The 18,424-nt window shown below is 38.2% G+C and overlaps 1 protein-coding gene across 1 annotated transcript in view; it reads right to left on the reverse strand.

The window, feature by feature from the left end:
• The window catches only part of Rasa2 (RAS p21 protein activator 2), a 101,402-nt gene that overhangs the window by 25,509 nt on the left and 57,469 nt on the right, over positions 1 to 18,424 (reverse strand). Inside the window, exons 10-16 of the mRNA XM_005366673.3 lie at positions 15,052 to 15,208; positions 14,612 to 14,760; positions 13,858 to 13,972; positions 13,196 to 13,270; positions 10,637 to 10,760; positions 8,365 to 8,471; positions 3,505 to 3,588 (exon numbers count right to left, since the gene is read on the reverse strand). Of these exons, the coding sequence (XP_005366730.1) occupies positions 3,505 to 3,588; positions 8,365 to 8,471; positions 10,637 to 10,760; positions 13,196 to 13,270; positions 13,858 to 13,972; positions 14,612 to 14,760; positions 15,052 to 15,208 (811 nt within the window). The remainder of the gene's footprint in view (positions 1 to 3,504; positions 3,589 to 8,364; positions 8,472 to 10,636; positions 10,761 to 13,195; positions 13,271 to 13,857; positions 13,973 to 14,611; positions 14,761 to 15,051; positions 15,209 to 18,424) is intronic.

Genomic DNA, 18,424 nt, shown 5'->3' on the forward strand with positions numbered 1-18,424 from the left:
AGCGGACAATGAGGTCTACTGAGAACTCAAGAACAATGGCAATGGGTTTTTGATCCTACTGCACGTGCTGGCTTTGGGGGGGCCTGGGCAGTTTGGATGCTCAGCTTACTAAACCTGGATGGAGGTGGGCGGTCCTTGGACTTCCCAGGTCAGGGAACCCTGATGGCTCTTCAAGCTGATGAGGGAAAGGGACTTGATCAGGGGAGGGGGAGGGAAATGGGAGGCGGTGACGGGGAGGAGGCAGAAATCCTCAATAAATAAATAAATTAAAAAAAAATGAAAACAAAACAAAACAAAACAAAACCAACAACAACAAAAAGTTCTTGTATGCTGGGTAGTGGTGGCGCACGCCTTTAATCCCAGCACTGGCGAGGCAGAGGCAGGAGGATCTCTGAGAGTTTGAGGCCAGCCTGGTCTACAGAGCGAGTTCCAGTATAGTAAGGGCTGTTACACAGAGGAAACCCTGTCTTGAAAAACAAAACACAAAATAAAACAAAACAAAAAATCTTGTAAACTTCAGGGAATTGACTTGAATCCACCTCTCAAGGTCAAATGGACTCTAGGTAAGTACTGCCAATCAAAACTGCCTGTTTCCCCTCCTGCCTATTCTGCTTATTTTTGAGGGTGGGATCTGCCCCACTTTCCATGGACTCAAAAGCTTCAAATGTAAACCTAAGAAAAAAATTTTCCCCTTAACTCCTTAATTTTAACTTCTGTCCCTAATATACCTGTTTCAGTAGGCTTCCAATCGCTTAAAGACTTTAAACTGCTCCAATGCAGCGTGCAGGTCCCAGCCCCAGATGGCCCTGCAGAGACTGGACAGCCAGTGAAACAACGTGTTTTCCGCATTCTAGCCTTCATAAGTTCCCAAGGCTGTCAATGCACCCAGACAACAGGAAGCAGTCTGAAGAGCCTGGCGCCCTCACCCCCACCTCTTGTAGAATAAATAAAAGGAAGGAATGGTAGGAACTACCCACATTCCAGACCCATCCTGCCTTTTTTTATATATTAAAGAAGCTGTTTGTAATTCTTTTAGAGATTAATACATACAAGTGAATTTTATCAAAATATAGCACATTTCTTCTGCTATATTCATAACTGAAAAATCAACTAAAATGAGTTAAAATTTACAAAGGGTTGTTAAAGGGTTTCAATCAAAATTATGAAAACTATATAATACCCAATTGATAACAGCCTGAAAGAAGTGCCATCTCTGAGTTCAAATGTTTTAAAAGTGCTGACTATTCTGACTAGAATGGAAATGCTTCAACTCTGTAAAAATAATCCAGGTGCTGTTTTAGCTAGTCCTAGATTCTCAACTAAGTCAAAGTTGAAGAAAAAAGCTTATCACATTAAAAATACCTAAATTATGCATATCAGAAATTTAAAAATGAATCTGAGAAATGAATATATTGTTCTAATAAAAGTTTTCAGACTAGTCTCAACTAAAAACAGTTGCTGGTCTCCTATGGCACTTTCCTCTGGTCCAAATAACCATGCATTACTTCTTACCCCTGCATGTCATTTGAATTTTATTTGATTACATAAAACAAAAGCAAATAAAATTAATGGTTTGGATAAACAAAATTAATAACTTCTATCATCAAATACTTGTTATAATAACTAGGAACAAAGGCAGTTGGTGGTAAAACACTATTACACTGTACACTTAGAAACCCTTTAAAGACTTTCAAGTGTGGAGTTCACATTTAACGTTACCTGTCCTCCCTGCCTTTAATGACTCAGTGCCAACACTACATCATCACTAAAGGCCAAGGTGGCATATCAATTTCCACAGCACTACTATATGTTTAGATCTCTTGCCCCCAGTCCTAGCCTGCACTATCATGGTCTGCTCTCTTTCTTGCCTGTGAGGTCTGCTGTTTGGTGTGATCTTTGTGGCAATTCTTGGCCCTCTGATTACTGCAAAACATTTACAGTAGTAGTGGGGACTGAACCTAAGGTCTGACATATAAGAGGTAAGTAAGGGTTCTACCACTGAGCTATAGCTTAGTCCTTCAATGTCCAGTTTCATGGGAAAGGAAGAAAGCAGGCAGGGAAAGACAAAATCCTCAGAGATGAGGGACAGTGAATAGGGAAGGCACTAATGTCAGAGTGAGGCCTAGGCCACAGTGGCTGCGCCCATGTCACCAGCCAAACAGGAATGGGCCCAGATATGTTTATCACAAATGACTTTAGCCGGTTTCCCTACACAACCTGGAACGTAAACATACTGAATGTGGAGAGATGAAGCGGTGTGAATGTGTATTACTGACAAGAGCACGGCCATGTCAAGAACTCACAGCCTCAGACTTCTGAAAATGGCAAAACCTTCTGATCCCAAGTACTAGTGTTTAGGAGTGACTGACCTTTATCTAAAACTAGAAACTACCAACTACAACTTCCCACCTACTAACTAACCAGTAAACTAAGTCTAGCCTTCATTATGTATGGCACAAAAGGAAGGGGTTAGCTAGTCTCCATGGTCTCTGTAAACTTTACCAGCAGTAAACTTCCTGGAGAAGGAAGCTGTACTTCCAGAGTACTTTCCACCAAGGGACAGACCTCTGCCCCCCCATACCAGTAAGTCAATAAACCCCGAATGTTCCAGGTCATGGCACCAGGCACTAGAGGTTGGTCTTTAGCCTTCCCCACACTGCACATGGTGCATTAAGCCCCTCCTTGAATGTGAGCAGGCTTGGTTCAATTTTATTGTTTCCAGCTGCTGAAAACCAAAGGTACCTCATGCTGGGCCAGTTGCTGGGTGTCCGCAAAGACTATTCTTTGGTAGAGCCAGTGACCACAGTTACTCTATCAATCAGACCACGGCTTTTATCTCCTCTTTACTGAATACTCTTGATGAGAAAGGGACAGGAGCAATGAAGGTCCCTCAAATCTCCTGACACAGCCATGAACATGGTACTCACTGTTTGGCCTTTTTTCCTCATGGATCTCAAACTAAGTAAAAACTCAGGATAGCAGTTGCAGAAGCAAATGACAGACATATTCTCCTCAGCACTGGGTGCTGGGCATTTCAAAATGCTATAATAAGTTATTATCAGTAAATGTTTGATTTGTTGTACCAACTTTATATATCTGTATACTAAGGTTGCATAAACATTCCTTGGGTAAAAAGCTTCAAGAGTGGAGAAGTTCATAAAGCCCTGGAGTAGAGCACTAGGAAATGACAGGACTGTATTTTGAAGCTAAGGACCAAGCTAATCACATATTTCCATTAGTTATCCAGCTTGGAGCTGAAGACTTCTTCCAAAGCTGTCAGGTGTCTTTTCTTCCTAACTGTTCTCTCCTTACCTTGGATACATCAAGGTAAGGACCACCATTTCCTCTAATACATGACAACACAGGACATTCAGTAACAGTTCCTGGATCTGAACACGTATTCTCTTCAGTTTTATCTTTAATATGGAAGGAGGTAAGTGAAGGAATCTTATAGTATAATAAAATGTATTAAGTATGAAAGAAGGAAAAATATTATAGACTCACCTTTCTTCTGGATAGACTTTCCCAGTTTCCCAAAGTCTGTATGGTTTTTGAGATGAGAGTTAATGTTCTAATTGTCTGTGTATCCTAGAAAATAACCAAAATTCTCGTTAATTTTTCAAGAAGTAGAATTTATATAAAGAGCAGAATGAAGTGAATGGACTATATGGCTCTAAAATAGTAGTTAAAAAATTCAAACCTGGATAGCTCAAATGAGGCCAGACCTAGGATAACTTACTGAACTTAGGGGTTAAGAGACTAAAGAAGTTGGTGGTGAGGGCCTGTGATCCCAGCACTTGGGAGGCTCAGACAAGAAGATCACGAACTCCAGGCCTGTTTAAGCTACAAAGCGAAGAGAAGTTCAGACTAAACAACTTAGTGACTGTCTTGTCTCAAAAAGTAAAACGAGGGCTGCGGGTACGGCTCAGCAGGAGAGGCCTTAGATTCCATCTTCAGTACCATTAAAAAATAAAGACAGATTAAAGATTTAATGACTTGATTTGTTCCCTTTGGAAGACACAATTTAATCAATTGCATCTAAAGGTTTTTATATGGTCTACAAGACTGGATCACACTATAATTTTTATTCATTTTTGGCAGATCAATGTTATTTACTTTTTTCTACCGTATAACTTAAATAGGCGTTCCCAACTTTCTGTGCACAGTCTACTTCTAAGCCTATCTGAAGAACATAAATGGCTTTGCCATCAACTGTTTCCACTACTGGGGGTGGAGGGAGAATCCAGATTCATATTAGGCTGACACAGGATCTTACCACAGGGTTAACTGTTTGGGTTTCATGCTACCTTTCAGGTCTATCTACCTGACAGAAGTAAATAAAATGGACAGGAACAGAGTTCTTGATCTCTTTTTTCCTTTCTTTTTCTTTTTTGGTTTTTATTTTTTTATTTTATTTTATTTTTTTTAGGAAAACCTGCTTTAGTTTACTACTGTAGTAGGCTACTCGACAGGCTAACTTTACGAAGCAATGGCATTTTGGAGATTCAAAGTCCACAAAACACGGCAAAACTTCGGTCAGGGTCTTTTGACTGTGTCACATCATGGCGGAATGCATATAAATCTGGCTTCCTTTCTCCTGGAGAACTCCATACTGACTTCTCTTTTTTGGTTTTTAAAGACAGCTACACAAAGCTCTGTGTAGCTCTGGCTGTCCTGGAACTAGTTCTGTAGACCAGGCTAGCCTCAGAGGTCTGCTTGCCTCCTGAGTGCTGGGATTAAAGGTGTGTGCCACCACTTCCCTGTGATTGTTTCCTTTTAAACTGAGGTATAATTTACATTTAATTTAGTGACTTGATCTGCTCTTATGTGTACAGCCTGATAGACTCTTGTTGATCTCCATTTTTATATAACCAACTATTTTAAAACAATAAACTGTATTATCAAAAAATATAACTAGTAAAATTAAGTTAAGGAGGTATATTGTTTCAGTTACTAGGATCCCACCCAACATTGAAAATAGGCAATCAACATTGTGGGGAAGAAACGACCAAGACAAGAAGAAATCTGAAAAAGTAATAAATATCTGGTATATGACCAATACAATATGTTTGGAAAAAGTTGCATCCAAGATTCCATTCTATCTCTAAGAGGCCCCTACTACATAACATTCTTAAAGTTTTTTTCCCCCCTTTGGTTTTTTTGAGACAGGGTTTCTCTGTGTAACAGTCCTAGCTGTCCTGTAACTAGCTCTTGTAGACCAGGCTGGCCTCGAACTTACAGAGATTCACCTGCCTCTGCTTCCCAAGTGCTGGGATTAAAGGCGTGCACCGCCACTGCCCAGACATTCTTTAAAAGTTACGGTAAAATTAAATTTGAAATTAATTTTGCAAGAATTTACTGTTTAATTTTTTGGGGGATGTTTTGAAACAGGGTTTTTCTGAGTACACCAGGCTGGCCTCTAATCAGAGATCCAACTATATCTGCCTCCTAAGAGATGGGATTAAAGGCATGCACCACCACCACCCAGCTTAAATTTGGCTTTTAAATTCAGTGTTATAGGTAATTTTTTCTTGAACTATCAAAAGGGAACAATATATACTTTACTGAATTCCAGGCTACCACAAGCTTTAGACCCACACAACCACGGCTACTATTCTACAATCATGTCATTCAGATGCTCTGACTCCCTGGTACTAGTTACACAGAGACGGTAACAACATTCTCCCATCACTGTATACTATACCTAGGGCCCTCATCACCTAGCATCCAGTACACAACACTGTAACATTTCCCAAATTCAACTAAGTGTTGAATTTTTCAATTCAAAATAACTTAGCATGCATCTCTTTTTTTTTTTTTTCTCTTATGTCAACTTACGGAACTGGTACCATCTGACTGTATTTGGTCTATAACAAATGTTTGTTCTAATATTTTAAAAGTACTCATTACCTTTTCTAAAGATGTTCTTTTAAATCCTATGGAAATCTGATCTGGAGGCAGCAAAGCATACCCTCTCCCCGCCCCTGTATTTAAATCATGAATCCTGTTTTTTTAAAAAAAAAGACTCAACTTGATGAGCTCCTTCTCTGACCTACCATCTTCATTAATTAAACACTCACTAGCTTGTGACTGTCCTAGAGACTGCTGGAAGCTTTGGGTACATATACATGGAAAAGGTCCCACATTGCCCCTGAGGCACTGGCAGTCTATGTGCAAAGGTTATACACAGATATTATTAGAACAGAATATTAAAATGCCATGACAGAGTGCATAGAGTATTACAGATATATATATGAGGGACATAAAACAAAACTAACAGGTTAAAAAAGGTCTTGGGAGGGTCTTAAAAGGGGTTATCAAGGAGAGAATAAGAGATAAGTATAATGGAAATAGTTCATTTTTTCCTTCATGAAACTTCAATGGCAGTTTACCAGGTCAGCGTTCATATAATCTGTATTTTTAAAAGAAAAAAAAAAACAATTGCCAAGGCAATTCAAGTAAAGATTTCCTTTCTTTCATTCTTCTGTTGGTACTAGACATTGGATGCAGGGTCTCACAAATGTTTGGTAAATGCCTTACTACTGAGCTATATAGTCTCAGTCCTTAGTCTATCTCAGTATTTATATTTTAAAATTTTATAATTTTTTTTAAAGATTGTGGTGGTTTGAAAGAAAATGGCCCCCAAAGGGAGTGGCACTATTAGGAGGTGTACCCTTTTTGGAGGAAGCTTGTCACTGTGGGGGCAGGCTTTGAGGTCCTTCTTGCTCAAGCTTCCCTCAGTGTGACAGTCAGTTAACTTCCTGTTGCCCCTGAGTCAAGATGAAGGATTCTCAGCTCCAGCACCACATCTGCCTGCATGCTGCCAGGCTCCCCATCATAAGCTACTCCAATTAAATGGTTCACTTTTTAAGAGCTGCCATGGAAATGTTGTCTCTTCACAGCAATAACAATCCTAAGATAGAAAATCTATTTTTTTTTACATGCATGTGTATCTGTGTGTGGGCATGTGCAGAGAATTCAAAAGGTTTAGATCCCTTAGAGCTGGAGTTATGGGTGGCTGTGAGCTGCCTGACAAGGGTGCTGGGAACTAAACTTGTGTTCTCTGAAAGAGCAGTATGCCTTCTTAACTTCTAAGTCATCTCTCCAGCTCCTCCATATTTTGAAACTAGTATTTTCAAAAACAGTTACTTGCTAACACATGCATGTGCACAAAAAAGAACAGCACATATCCAGTATCCTTGTTATGATTATTTAGCTTCCTGTTCTTTTTTTTTTGCTTCCTGTTCTTTAATCTACCCTTTCTTGTCTACTCTAAAACTAGCTTCTATAGTTAGTTTCTCAAAATTCAAGGAATTTCTAAATGTAAAACTTAGTAACAACTGAACATCTATTTTCTGCCACTGCTGTGTGGCTCTACTCAGCTAACACTGTGAGGCTATCCAAGGGACGCATGGGCATGCGGATCCAGTTCAGCTGGAAAGCCTACAGGCCCTCCCTACACTGCATTGCCTGATAGAGCGAGAGTACATAAAGGTTGAGAATGTCAAGATCTGCAGCGTCTCCAGCACTAAGCACCGTGACAGTGGCTGTTCTAAGTGTCTCAATACCAGTCTGCTTACAGGCTGTGGAGACTGAACCTAGTTCCATTTGAATTCAATTCAAATTGGGTAGGATTCAATCATAATGCCTTAGTAATGTGAGCCTAGGGAAGTTATTGCATGGTGATTTCCTTATCTGTACATGGAGCTAATAAAATAATTTACGCCTACAGTGACTAGGATGACCTTAATGAGTTAAGCACATGACGCAATTAAAACAAAGCTTAGTACAGAGTAATCACTAAATGTTTCTTATTATCTGTTATACAAATCAGCTCCTACAGCATCAAGAGTATAAAGTATTTACAATAAAAAAAGCTAAAGAATGACTAAAATATGCTGTATGCAGAAGGATAAGTTATGTAGAAATAAGTTAAAAAAAGAACCTTAAAATATTAAGAAGTATATATGCAAAGATTTAAATTTAGCTGAGTAGAAACACTATTGCAGGTTAAGGTCAATCTGGGCTATGTAGTAAGATTCTGCCTCAAAATATAAAAATAAAAAAGAAATTGTTTTAATAAGCCAGAAAAAGGTCTGCCAACAGCCAGCAAAAACCACTACTACAAACCACTACCATCACCCTGTAACTAAGGGCAATGGCCCTTGTGTCATGGGAACTAGAGGAGAGAACAGCAGAGGAAACCCTGGGGCAGCTCCCTCCTGCTCATCAGCGACACCAACTTATCAGCAGTTAATTACGTGTGAAATGTCTTAGCACAGCGGTAAAGGTAGTTTATTTTTTCTTCATTTTACTAAAAATAAAAAAATCTGGAATAAAGCTTTGAGAGGAACAAACACTTACTGGATAATGAGGTCGCAAATGAAAAGTATGAGGTGATAGTATCGCTACAGCAAAGAAACGAAGGAACACAAAGCTGGTCACTGCAGAGTACTGAACATGAGGGTTATCTGCAGGGATAAAATGGTGAAATGTCATGCAAAAACACTAATTAAAAACCAAAGATGATAAAGTAAAAAAAAGAAAAAACATTATGTAAACCATGTAGGACAGGAAAACAATCTGTAAAGTAAAAACTGATTTGTGAAATGATACTAATAACTATGGCTAAACTAAAAGGAGAAAATGCTGTAAATAAAATGAAAGGCAAAGTTCTTATGTTTTTAAAGAAACATTTTTAACTTGAAAAATAGCCTTTTCTTCATATAGTCTTGAAATTACAACAAAAACAAAAGCAGTACCTAGCACTACTCAGTGGCAACACTGAATACCAAGGAGTAGTTTTTAGTTTCACAATTTTGTTACAAATCCACCCTAAAAACCTTGATTACATCAACTGCTTATGCATGCTTAATTTCAATTGTCTAGTTCACTGGATGGAAAATGCCTAGGATATCATAAACCACCTTTATATTTGTTTTTGAAAGGCATATTTGGCCCTGGCTCATTCCTCCCCTCCCCTCCCTCCTCACCGCCTCACCGCCAGGAGGCCAGGTGAGCAGAGTACCTGGCTGCAGGACACACCACAGGGTTTGCTCTGCCTCAGGCCTGACTAAAGCAATGGATCCTGCAGATGTTGGACTGAAGCTCTGAAACTATGAACCCATAGAAATCTTTTATATCGTTTCTCTCAGGTATTTAATCACAAAAAGAAACATCAACAATTTAAAGACTAGAAATGACTAGGTGGAAGTATTCCTTTTAAAAGCTCCCAATATCTCACATACAGCTGCAGATGAGCTGCAGGCTGCTTGCAGCACTGACCGCTCACCTCTAGTACTTGTTTCCGACTGGAGCCAACAACTAACCTGACACCCAGATGCTAGAGAGGCAGGTGGTGAGGGAAAAATCTTCCGGATTTGACAAATATGTCAAGTTTTAGCTCTTACAAATCACTCAACAGGGAACATCACCAAGCTGTCCACTGTAGTGGTACCTACTTCCTACTGACTGCTTGCCCTGCTATCTATATTCCAGGTACTAAGAACAAATGAAACCTCAGTTTCATTAACTAATCAATGGGTAATGGCCTCAAACAGTGTTAGGAGTGAAAAACAAGACAGGCTAGCAAGCAGGCAATGTGGTTATTTCCTAGCTCACTACTTTAAGATAGAATCTAATCAGCACTTCATCTGTATATATGTAGGATCAAGTCTCTGCCTTCTCTACTGATTACAAAGGTTAAAGACATTTATTTAAATCTAAATGCTTTATATCTTTATTATAATTAGCCAAGAAACCTGAACCTGAATTCATGTATAAGCTAGACAACTCAGTCATACTGTTTTAGTACTGGGTAAATTAAATAGAGGGACATATACATGCAAATATAATAAAATCTCCTTGGATGGTTAAAAAAGTTAATTTATAGTTTTATACAAATAGATAAACTTGGCTATTAATAAGTAGCTGCTTTGTCTATGTCTCCCCCCTCTGTTATGGGCAAATCTGCAATGGGCTTTGGCAAATGTATTTATGTAACAGAAATGAACTAAGTACTAAAAATAAGAGGTAGTAATTCATAACTTTATAAATTCTTTCCAATAAAAATCTTAATATAGCTAATTTTGCAAAATTAAGCATAATGATTTCTTGCTATATGTACCTCAAAATCTTATATGCATTGGAACAAGTGTTTGTAAAGTCCAGAACTATTTTTGGGGAAAAAAAATCTCATCACAGACATCTTAGCACTCCCAAGCTGTCAAATCTGTTCAACTGTATGAAACTGATGGCTATTACTGCTTGAATATATGCACCTGGGGAAACAGCTGGAACAACAAAGGTGCTCCTGTGTGTCCCACAGGTTCCTAATATATAGCACATTACTTACATATTGCAGAAAATCTTACAGATCCAAATTTTCCTTCTTAAAAACTAAGGATTTTGATTTGCTCTTTATATAAAGTTGTCTTTATACTGAAATAAAATGGATTGTATGTTTTGAGATTATAGAAAAAATAAGTCATTAAGTCTCTCAAAAAAGCTAGCATCATTTTGAAAAACTTCTAGAAGACTGGGCCTATGCACAAACATTTCATACAGACCACATGGACATCATGTAGAAAAAACACAGAAAAAGAGATGATGTAATTGAGTATATCAAGGCACTTACTAGGAAATCTCTTAGTAGCCATCTGCCTCAGAGAATAAAAGATATCGCACATCACAGTGGGGCAGCTCACACTTGATCCTACAATTGTATTGAATACTTTGTCCACATAGTAGTGCAGATTCTCCTGCAGGGTTTAACAAAGTAACACTAAGATTTTGACTTTCCCACATCTTCAATAATCTTTATGAAAAAAAGTAATGGATATGAAATTTATTAGACGATGACAACCTAGTATTCTAAAGCCCTATTTCCATTCTGCAAGTTCATTGAGTTAAAAGGGCAATTAGCATCCTGACTTAATTTAATAAATTCAGACTTTCTAGACATGTCGTCTATACGAGTAATTTTTACAAGAAGCACGGTAAATAAAATAATAAAAAAGAAAACCAGGGAAAGAACTCATGATAGGCAGCGTTAGTACACTGTAACACAGTCAGTCACACTACTGTGAAAACCTGTGACTCCCACACAATTATAGATTTCTCAGAGGTAACTAAAATCATTATGTCACTTAGTCCAATGAGTCTGACCTGAAAGGAATAGTCAGAATGAAGGCTGCAACTAGCTGCAGTTTAAATCCATTATTATTATAGGCTATTGCCTCTACTGTTAGTTGCTCACTAGAACTGGAGGTAAGACCCTACTGCTAAAGATATCATGTGCTAGACTTCACAGTGTTAGAAAATATAATGCAGGCTGCTAATGGAGAATTGTCACTAAAAACTTTGAGCTGCAACCCCCTATCCTGCACTACTAACCTTCCAGGCAACAGGGGTACCACTGTTTGGGGGATAAACAAGCACTTCTGATTTGGATCTGCAGCCCGCTTCACAGGAGGGAATTCTCATTTGACACTGTAAACCTGTTCAAAATCTCATGGCTGGGATAAGGGTAGCTATGTAAGGGGGGGGGAGCTATTGCTGCTGATTTGCTAGATGGATATGCCTATCAAATCGCCTTCTAAATATTTATGTGTAAGTGCACAGATTAGTGATGTTCTTGGTTTTGGTGGCCACCACTGCAGAGGCTCAAAATGCTGAGAGTAAGTGACTGTTGAGTGCGTAACCTTAAATGGCCATCTATAACACCTCCCCTCTCGCACGGTTCAGGGACCATGACTGAAGAGAGGACAGAAAGAATCTAGGAGAAAGAGTGACCTTCCCATAACAGTAGTTTAAGTACTACATGGCCACTGCACTCTTGAGTTCTCAGTAGTTATGATCATCAGAACAAGACTTATATAAACTCAGGCCTATCTACTATCCGTCATGGAGTGGGGAGGGGGCTTAAGTCCCTGCCTATCCCTGAGGATCTACAAGCAATAAGTGGTTGCTGGGGGAGGTAGAATTTTTTTTTTTGTGGTGTAACTATTGATAAATTGTCTATGCTACTGTAGTTAACTCCTCACTTCTTGTCCCTAAGTAAACTTACTAAAATATACATGAACTTACATGTACACACACACACACACACACACACACACACACACACACACACACACCAACATGAAAGTAGAAAAGCAGAAGGGCCAATAATTAAAACAAAAATTAAAAAAAGAGGGTAGTTAGAGAGGCTCAGCAACTAAGAACATATACTGCTCTTGCACAGAAAGAAGCGCTTGGGTTCTCAGAATCCACGCCAGGCAGCTCACCTCTGCCTACAACAACAGCTCAAGGAAATTCAAGGACTCTGGCTTCCACAGCACCTGTACTTCACATGAATATACCCAAATTGAAAAATAAGAAAAAAAGAAAGAAAGAAAGAAAGAAAGAAAGAAAGAAAGAAAGAAAGAAAGAAAGAAAGAAAGAAAAGTTGAAGGGGAAGACTAGTTGAAAGAGGAAATCGATCAGCAGGAGAGGGAACAAAAGAGGATAAAAGGGGGTTAACATGATCAAAATATCTTATATGCATGTATGCAAATGTAACATAACCTATTATTATCTATAATATATGCTAACAAAAGATTAGCTTCCAGAGAACCAGAGTTCAGTTCCTAGCACCCATATTACAGCTCACAACTGCCTGTAACTCCAGTTCCAGAAGATCTGAAGTACTCTCGGGCTTCTGTTGGCACCAGCATTTATGTGCACACATCCATACACAGTACCTCTAAACACACAGATATAATTAAAAATGCAAAGTTAAAAAGCTTGAGAATAAAATAAGGTAAAATCAATACTAGAAAGTGTTCTGAAAAACGAAGACCAATGTAAAGAATAAATAACGTTGTTTCCAGACACACGGCATTATTAAATTTTAAGATTGTGTGGAGGGGGAGACAGGGTAGATAAATGGCTAAGTGGTTAAGAACATTTATGTTTTTGCAGAGGATCTGGGTTTGATTTTCAGCCCCAATGTGGTGGCTCACAACCATCTACACCTCTATTTTCAGATGATCCAATACCATCTTCTGATCTCCATAGGTACCAATCATACATGTGGTGCACAGCTCACACACAGGCAAAACAGTTATATACATAAAACAAACCATTTAAGGGAGTTAGTTATAACATTAAAAAAAAAACCAATGGCGTTATAAACTACATCATATAAACTTACCTTATTATTTTCTACATTGTCTCCCTCCTTCAACTTAACAGGATCTATCTCACAGGATTTCGAGGATTCACAGATCTGGAAAATATATGTATTTTTCAGTTACTGTACTTTCCTAGGTAATTTGAAAACATGAAAGTAATTATTTTTCTGATAATATAAAAATTAAATCCAACAAAGTTTAAAGCCCCCACCTGAAGGTAACATGTACAATGTAGACAATATTCTGAAGAACTGTATCAAAATTGTTTAACGCCACAGTAAAAATATAAGGAATAATAATGTAGATTGATGTGCCTTGTGGGTAAAAATCCAGATGAGAAAGGAATTTACTTATAAAATGTCTATCCTTATTCCTTCAGTAGCTCACGAATGGTCAGATTCTTCTAACCAGCACACTACTTCTTGAAAGAGAAGCAGTGGTTCTCAACCTTCCTTATGCTGAGATCCTTTAATACAGTTGTTCCTCATGTTGTGGGACCCCCCCAGCCATAAAATCATTCTTGCTGCTACTTCATAACTATAATTTTGCTACTTTACGAATCGCAATGTAACTATGTAATGTGCGGATGGTTTAGGAGACCTCTGTGAAAGGGTAGTTTGACCCACAGGTTGAGAACCACTGCTCAGATGGGCAGACTCTGGCAGTGAGGCATTCTCTGTACCTCGTCTAGAACAGGCTTTAATGTGACTTTCAAGTAGTGCCCTCCCACTATTTTCATCATTTCATCCAGACACCGAGTTGCCAGGGAATTTCCTCTAAAAATTGTGCTTGCATCTCTGAAATAGAAATAAGAAGATATAAAAATCAAGCACAACAAAAAGGGAAGAAAAAGTTTTAAAACAGTAACATTTTGACTTTGATTATATATACAATTTTAGTAATTTTTATTACAAACAGGAAAATTTGCTGACATTGTTTCTAAAATTACCAAAACTATTTTCTGAAAATGATACTATCAGATTAAAAAAAAGAAAACTATGAAATAAAAATATATAACATAGGTATGGGTACATAAAATGATGGTGCTATTTTACTATGATGGGAATGGAAAGCCATTTGATTGCTCTTTATATTGTTCTATGTGTGCCTTTATAAAGTGTCCTTACTATCTGGCTTGTGGCATGTGAACCACTGCATCCAGAAGCCAAGATCAGTAACAAAGGAAACTGTACGGCGGAATTAAACACATTCCCTTATTAACTGGTCCTTACTGTTGTTGGATTCTGTTTGGTTAACTTTAAGAATTGTCTTTTGTTACTGACCAGGGAGTTCTTTTTCACCTGCTCTATAGTAAACTTGGCCAATACAAAACAAAACAAAACAAAACAAAACAACACAGACTACAAAAACAATCTGGCAAATTAAAGTTCAATTTTAACAACACATAATTAACATTTGATGATTACAATTCTTACTGGGTATCCTTCAAGTCCAGTTCAGCCACCGCAGTGATAAAAGGAACCAGTTTGTTGTGATGCAGCAATAGTCGAACAAGAGGCAAAACAGCATCCTTTTGATCTTGACATATTTCACCCAAAATATAAGCAGCTGAGGCAGATACTGGCTAGGATACAGAATGGTAAAAAACAAACACAGAATCAAAAGAGCAGGGCTACAGGTTCAATCTGTGGATGCAATTTAAATACACTCCGTAATTACAATATGTATAAAATAGTATTTAGTTTTCTAAATTCTAATCAGATATAAAATGTGAAGCACAAATCAGCACTCTGACTCAGAGACATTAAATACACAGAGCTTTTTAAGCGCTGACATTATGAAATCTTTTCTTCATCATTTACAGGATTTGTTTAGCCTTTCACATTGAGTCATACATGTAAGATTTCTAAAATACCTGAACATCTGGTGATTTTAGCAGCAGAGTTTTCAAGGAATCATAGTATTCTGATGGAAGCACATAGTCTTCTGTATAACACAGAGTTAATCGAAGAGATCCCAGGTCATCAGTTTTAGATGACTTGTTTCCATTGTCTCTTGGTTGTAGCAAGTACCTAAAGTAAAAATAGTGTCAACTCCAAATGATGGTAATGAGAAACAAGCAAGTGGGATAAACAAACGGGTGAGCTAATGAAAAATAAACAGGGGCTGGGAGTGAAGCTGAGTGGTGACATGTGTTCTTATCATATTCAATCTCCAGCACGTCAACAAAGTATGTACATACATAGAGGAATTATTGGCAAAGATGGGATTTAAACTAAGCAGTTTGATTTTAGAATACACGATCATAACCACTATCTAGAGTCATCACATATATGTTCTAGAATGTTGTTAAGTAGAAATAGAAGCATGTACAGGTGGGTGTGGTAGTGTGTGCACTTGGGAGGATTCTGAGTTCCAGGTCAGCCTAGGCTACCTAGTTTCAACAAAACAAAACAAATAAATCAATAAAAACTATACACATGTATTTGCCTATATATATATATAGAAAATATTCTCAGAAACTAGGGAACAGTGGCTAGCTCACAAAAAAGACCTAGTTGAGAAGCTGAGGGGGGCAGAAGGCAGGATTCTCTTCTGAATCTTTTTATCTAGAAATGGTTTTGGGTACATTGCCTATTAAAAAAAATATTGGCCAGGTGGCAGTGGCACACACCTTTAAAGAGACAGAGGCAAGGAATCTCTGTGAGTTTGAGGCCAGCCTGGTCTACAGAAAGAGTTCCAGGAAAGCCAGAACGGTTAAACAGAGAAACCATGTCTCAAGAAACCATTGCCACCATCACCCCCCATATCAGATCAAATCAAATCCTATTATCTACACAGGGAAAAGTGAAAATTAGCTAGTATCAACATGAACAAGACAAAGCTAACATCTGACTTAACTATCACCATTTAAAAAACAAAACAAAACAAAACAAAAACAAAAAGGAGGTTAAGGAGGTAACTCACCAAGAAAAAACGGGGGGGGGAGGGAGGCTGTCAAGATGGCTCAGTGGTATAAGCACTTGCTGACTGTCAGAACATGGTCTAAGAATGGAATCATGGGAGGGGAATTCTGAGTACTTGTGAGAAAACTACAAGAGTCTTCTGACCTCAGCTTCTTAAACAAACAAAACCAGGGGATTGTTCTTGGAATGTGTTTTCATGCTCCCCCCAGGTGTAGTGGGAAGAGTGGGTTTTCTTTGGTCACTCAGTACAACTGGCTGTTGTTTATGTGCGTCTACAGAGAACATGGTTGTTTGCCACGTGCAGCCTGTCCCTGGGACTGTAAACTTTACTCCGGGGAGTTTTCTTTATCATCAGAGTATAAACTGTTTCATGCTCTGAATGGTGTTGGTTACTGTGTGAGACTTTAGTCTGTTTCATTTTTAGGCTCTATTCTCCCATGTCCTCAACCAAGAAAAGCCAACTAGAGAGATACACAGCTGACAACCTTAGTTTGATACCCAGAAGCTAGATGATGGCAACAGAGCAACAATTCCCATAGGAGTTCACATGCTACACACACAGACACACACGGACATACACGGACATGGACACACACAGAGATAATAGATAAATGCAACAAAAAAAATTAAAAAGAAAGGGAAAAGTGATTGAGTCATGTTATAATCTAGAGAAATGGCATAGCAGTTAAAAACACTTGCTGCTTTTGCAGAGGGCCTTGGGATTGACTCCTAGCACCCACATGGTGGCTCACAATAATCTGTAACTCCAGCACCAGGGCATCTGACACCCTCTTCTGACCTCCACAAGCACCAGGCACATATGTAGTACACGCACATACATGCAGGAAAACACTTATACACATAAAAGTCTTAAAAAAATAAATTGGAACCATTAAAAACCAGTTTTTAGAAGTTCAATATAACAGGCAAACACTAATAGAAATTATTAGAAATAAAGAAAATAGAAAAGCTTCAAACAATATTACTGCCTATATGACCGTTTGCATGATCAAAATTAGAAATAATTATGGTGTTTTCATGCAGTTACCACTGGCCCCACTAGAGGATGCTACAGCTCTACAAGTGATGAAGGCAACAAACAACCCTGAGCTAAAATAAAAAGGCATTACTATTTTTGTATTTTCCCACAATGTACATTATACATATAGACTAGCAGATTCTATTCTTTTATGCTACATAAGTTTTGGCATTTATGCTTCTGCCAGACTAAAATATTCATATAATTTGGAGCTGGAGAAATGGCTCAGTGGTTAAGATCATTGCAAGGGACTTGAGTTCAATTCTTAGCACCCATATGTGGCAGCTACAACTACCTGTAATTCCAGTTCCAGAGGATCCAATGATTCTGACCTCAAAGACACCAGTATTTAAGTGCACATAAAATATTTATACTATTGACAAAAGAAATTAAAATTACTTACTGTCTGTTAATATTCAGTAGTCTGTCAAGGTGGAGAGTTTTGTCAAATTTGCAAAGTGTGTCAATCAAGAGACAGTGTCATTGAGTACATGATATGGGGAAGAGTTCTAGTAAGTTTTGGTGGGCCCAGGGAGACACATTGGCTCATTTTTCTCTTCTGTATTAAAAGGTATGGAATATTATTTGAAAGGCTTAAAAACTAATATCAGAAATTTTCATGGAGATTTAAGAAAGTATGGCATATGGAGGGGGCAAACACTGATATATTTTTCTTAATGATAAAGTCATCTCCCCCCCTCTCTGGATGTATTTAGAAATTATACAAAATGTCATTAGAGAGACCAATACATCTTAGATCTGCTCCAGAGGAGTTAAAGATAATAAAATTTAAAAAGTCTAAATGCAGTCTTTAAGGGAGACTATGAGATAGCATAATCCAAATGAGGAGTGCCAACGGCTAGACAAAGAGGCAGGCTCTTTTAAAGGCAAGTGAGACCAAAAAGAAATATCTAATACTCAGTATCAGCCATGGTGATGCACACCTTCAATCTCAGAAGGCAGAGACAGGCAAATCTTGAGTTCAAGGCCAGCATGATCTACATAGCAAGGTCCAGACTAGTCAAGGATACATATTGAAACTCTCTTGGGAAACAAAACAACAAAAATCAAACAAAGCTACAACAAAACCAATCCCTAGGTTCTCAAATGTCAACTTCTCTTCCAGGCAGCAGAAAGTGAGTTCTAAAAAGTGGCTCTCATGGCTAATATTCCACAGTGCACACCACATCATCTAAACCCATTCCACAGTGTGTGCACACCATCATCTAAATCCATTCCACAGTGTGTGCACACCATCATCTAAATCCATTCCACAGTGTGTG

This window comes from Microtus ochrogaster, unplaced genomic scaffold (assembly GCF_000317375.1).
Source record: "Microtus ochrogaster isolate Prairie Vole_2 unplaced genomic scaffold, MicOch1.0 UNK12, whole genome shotgun sequence".
In the NCBI taxonomy this organism is placed as follows: Eukaryota; Metazoa; Chordata; class Mammalia; order Rodentia; family Cricetidae; genus Microtus; species Microtus ochrogaster.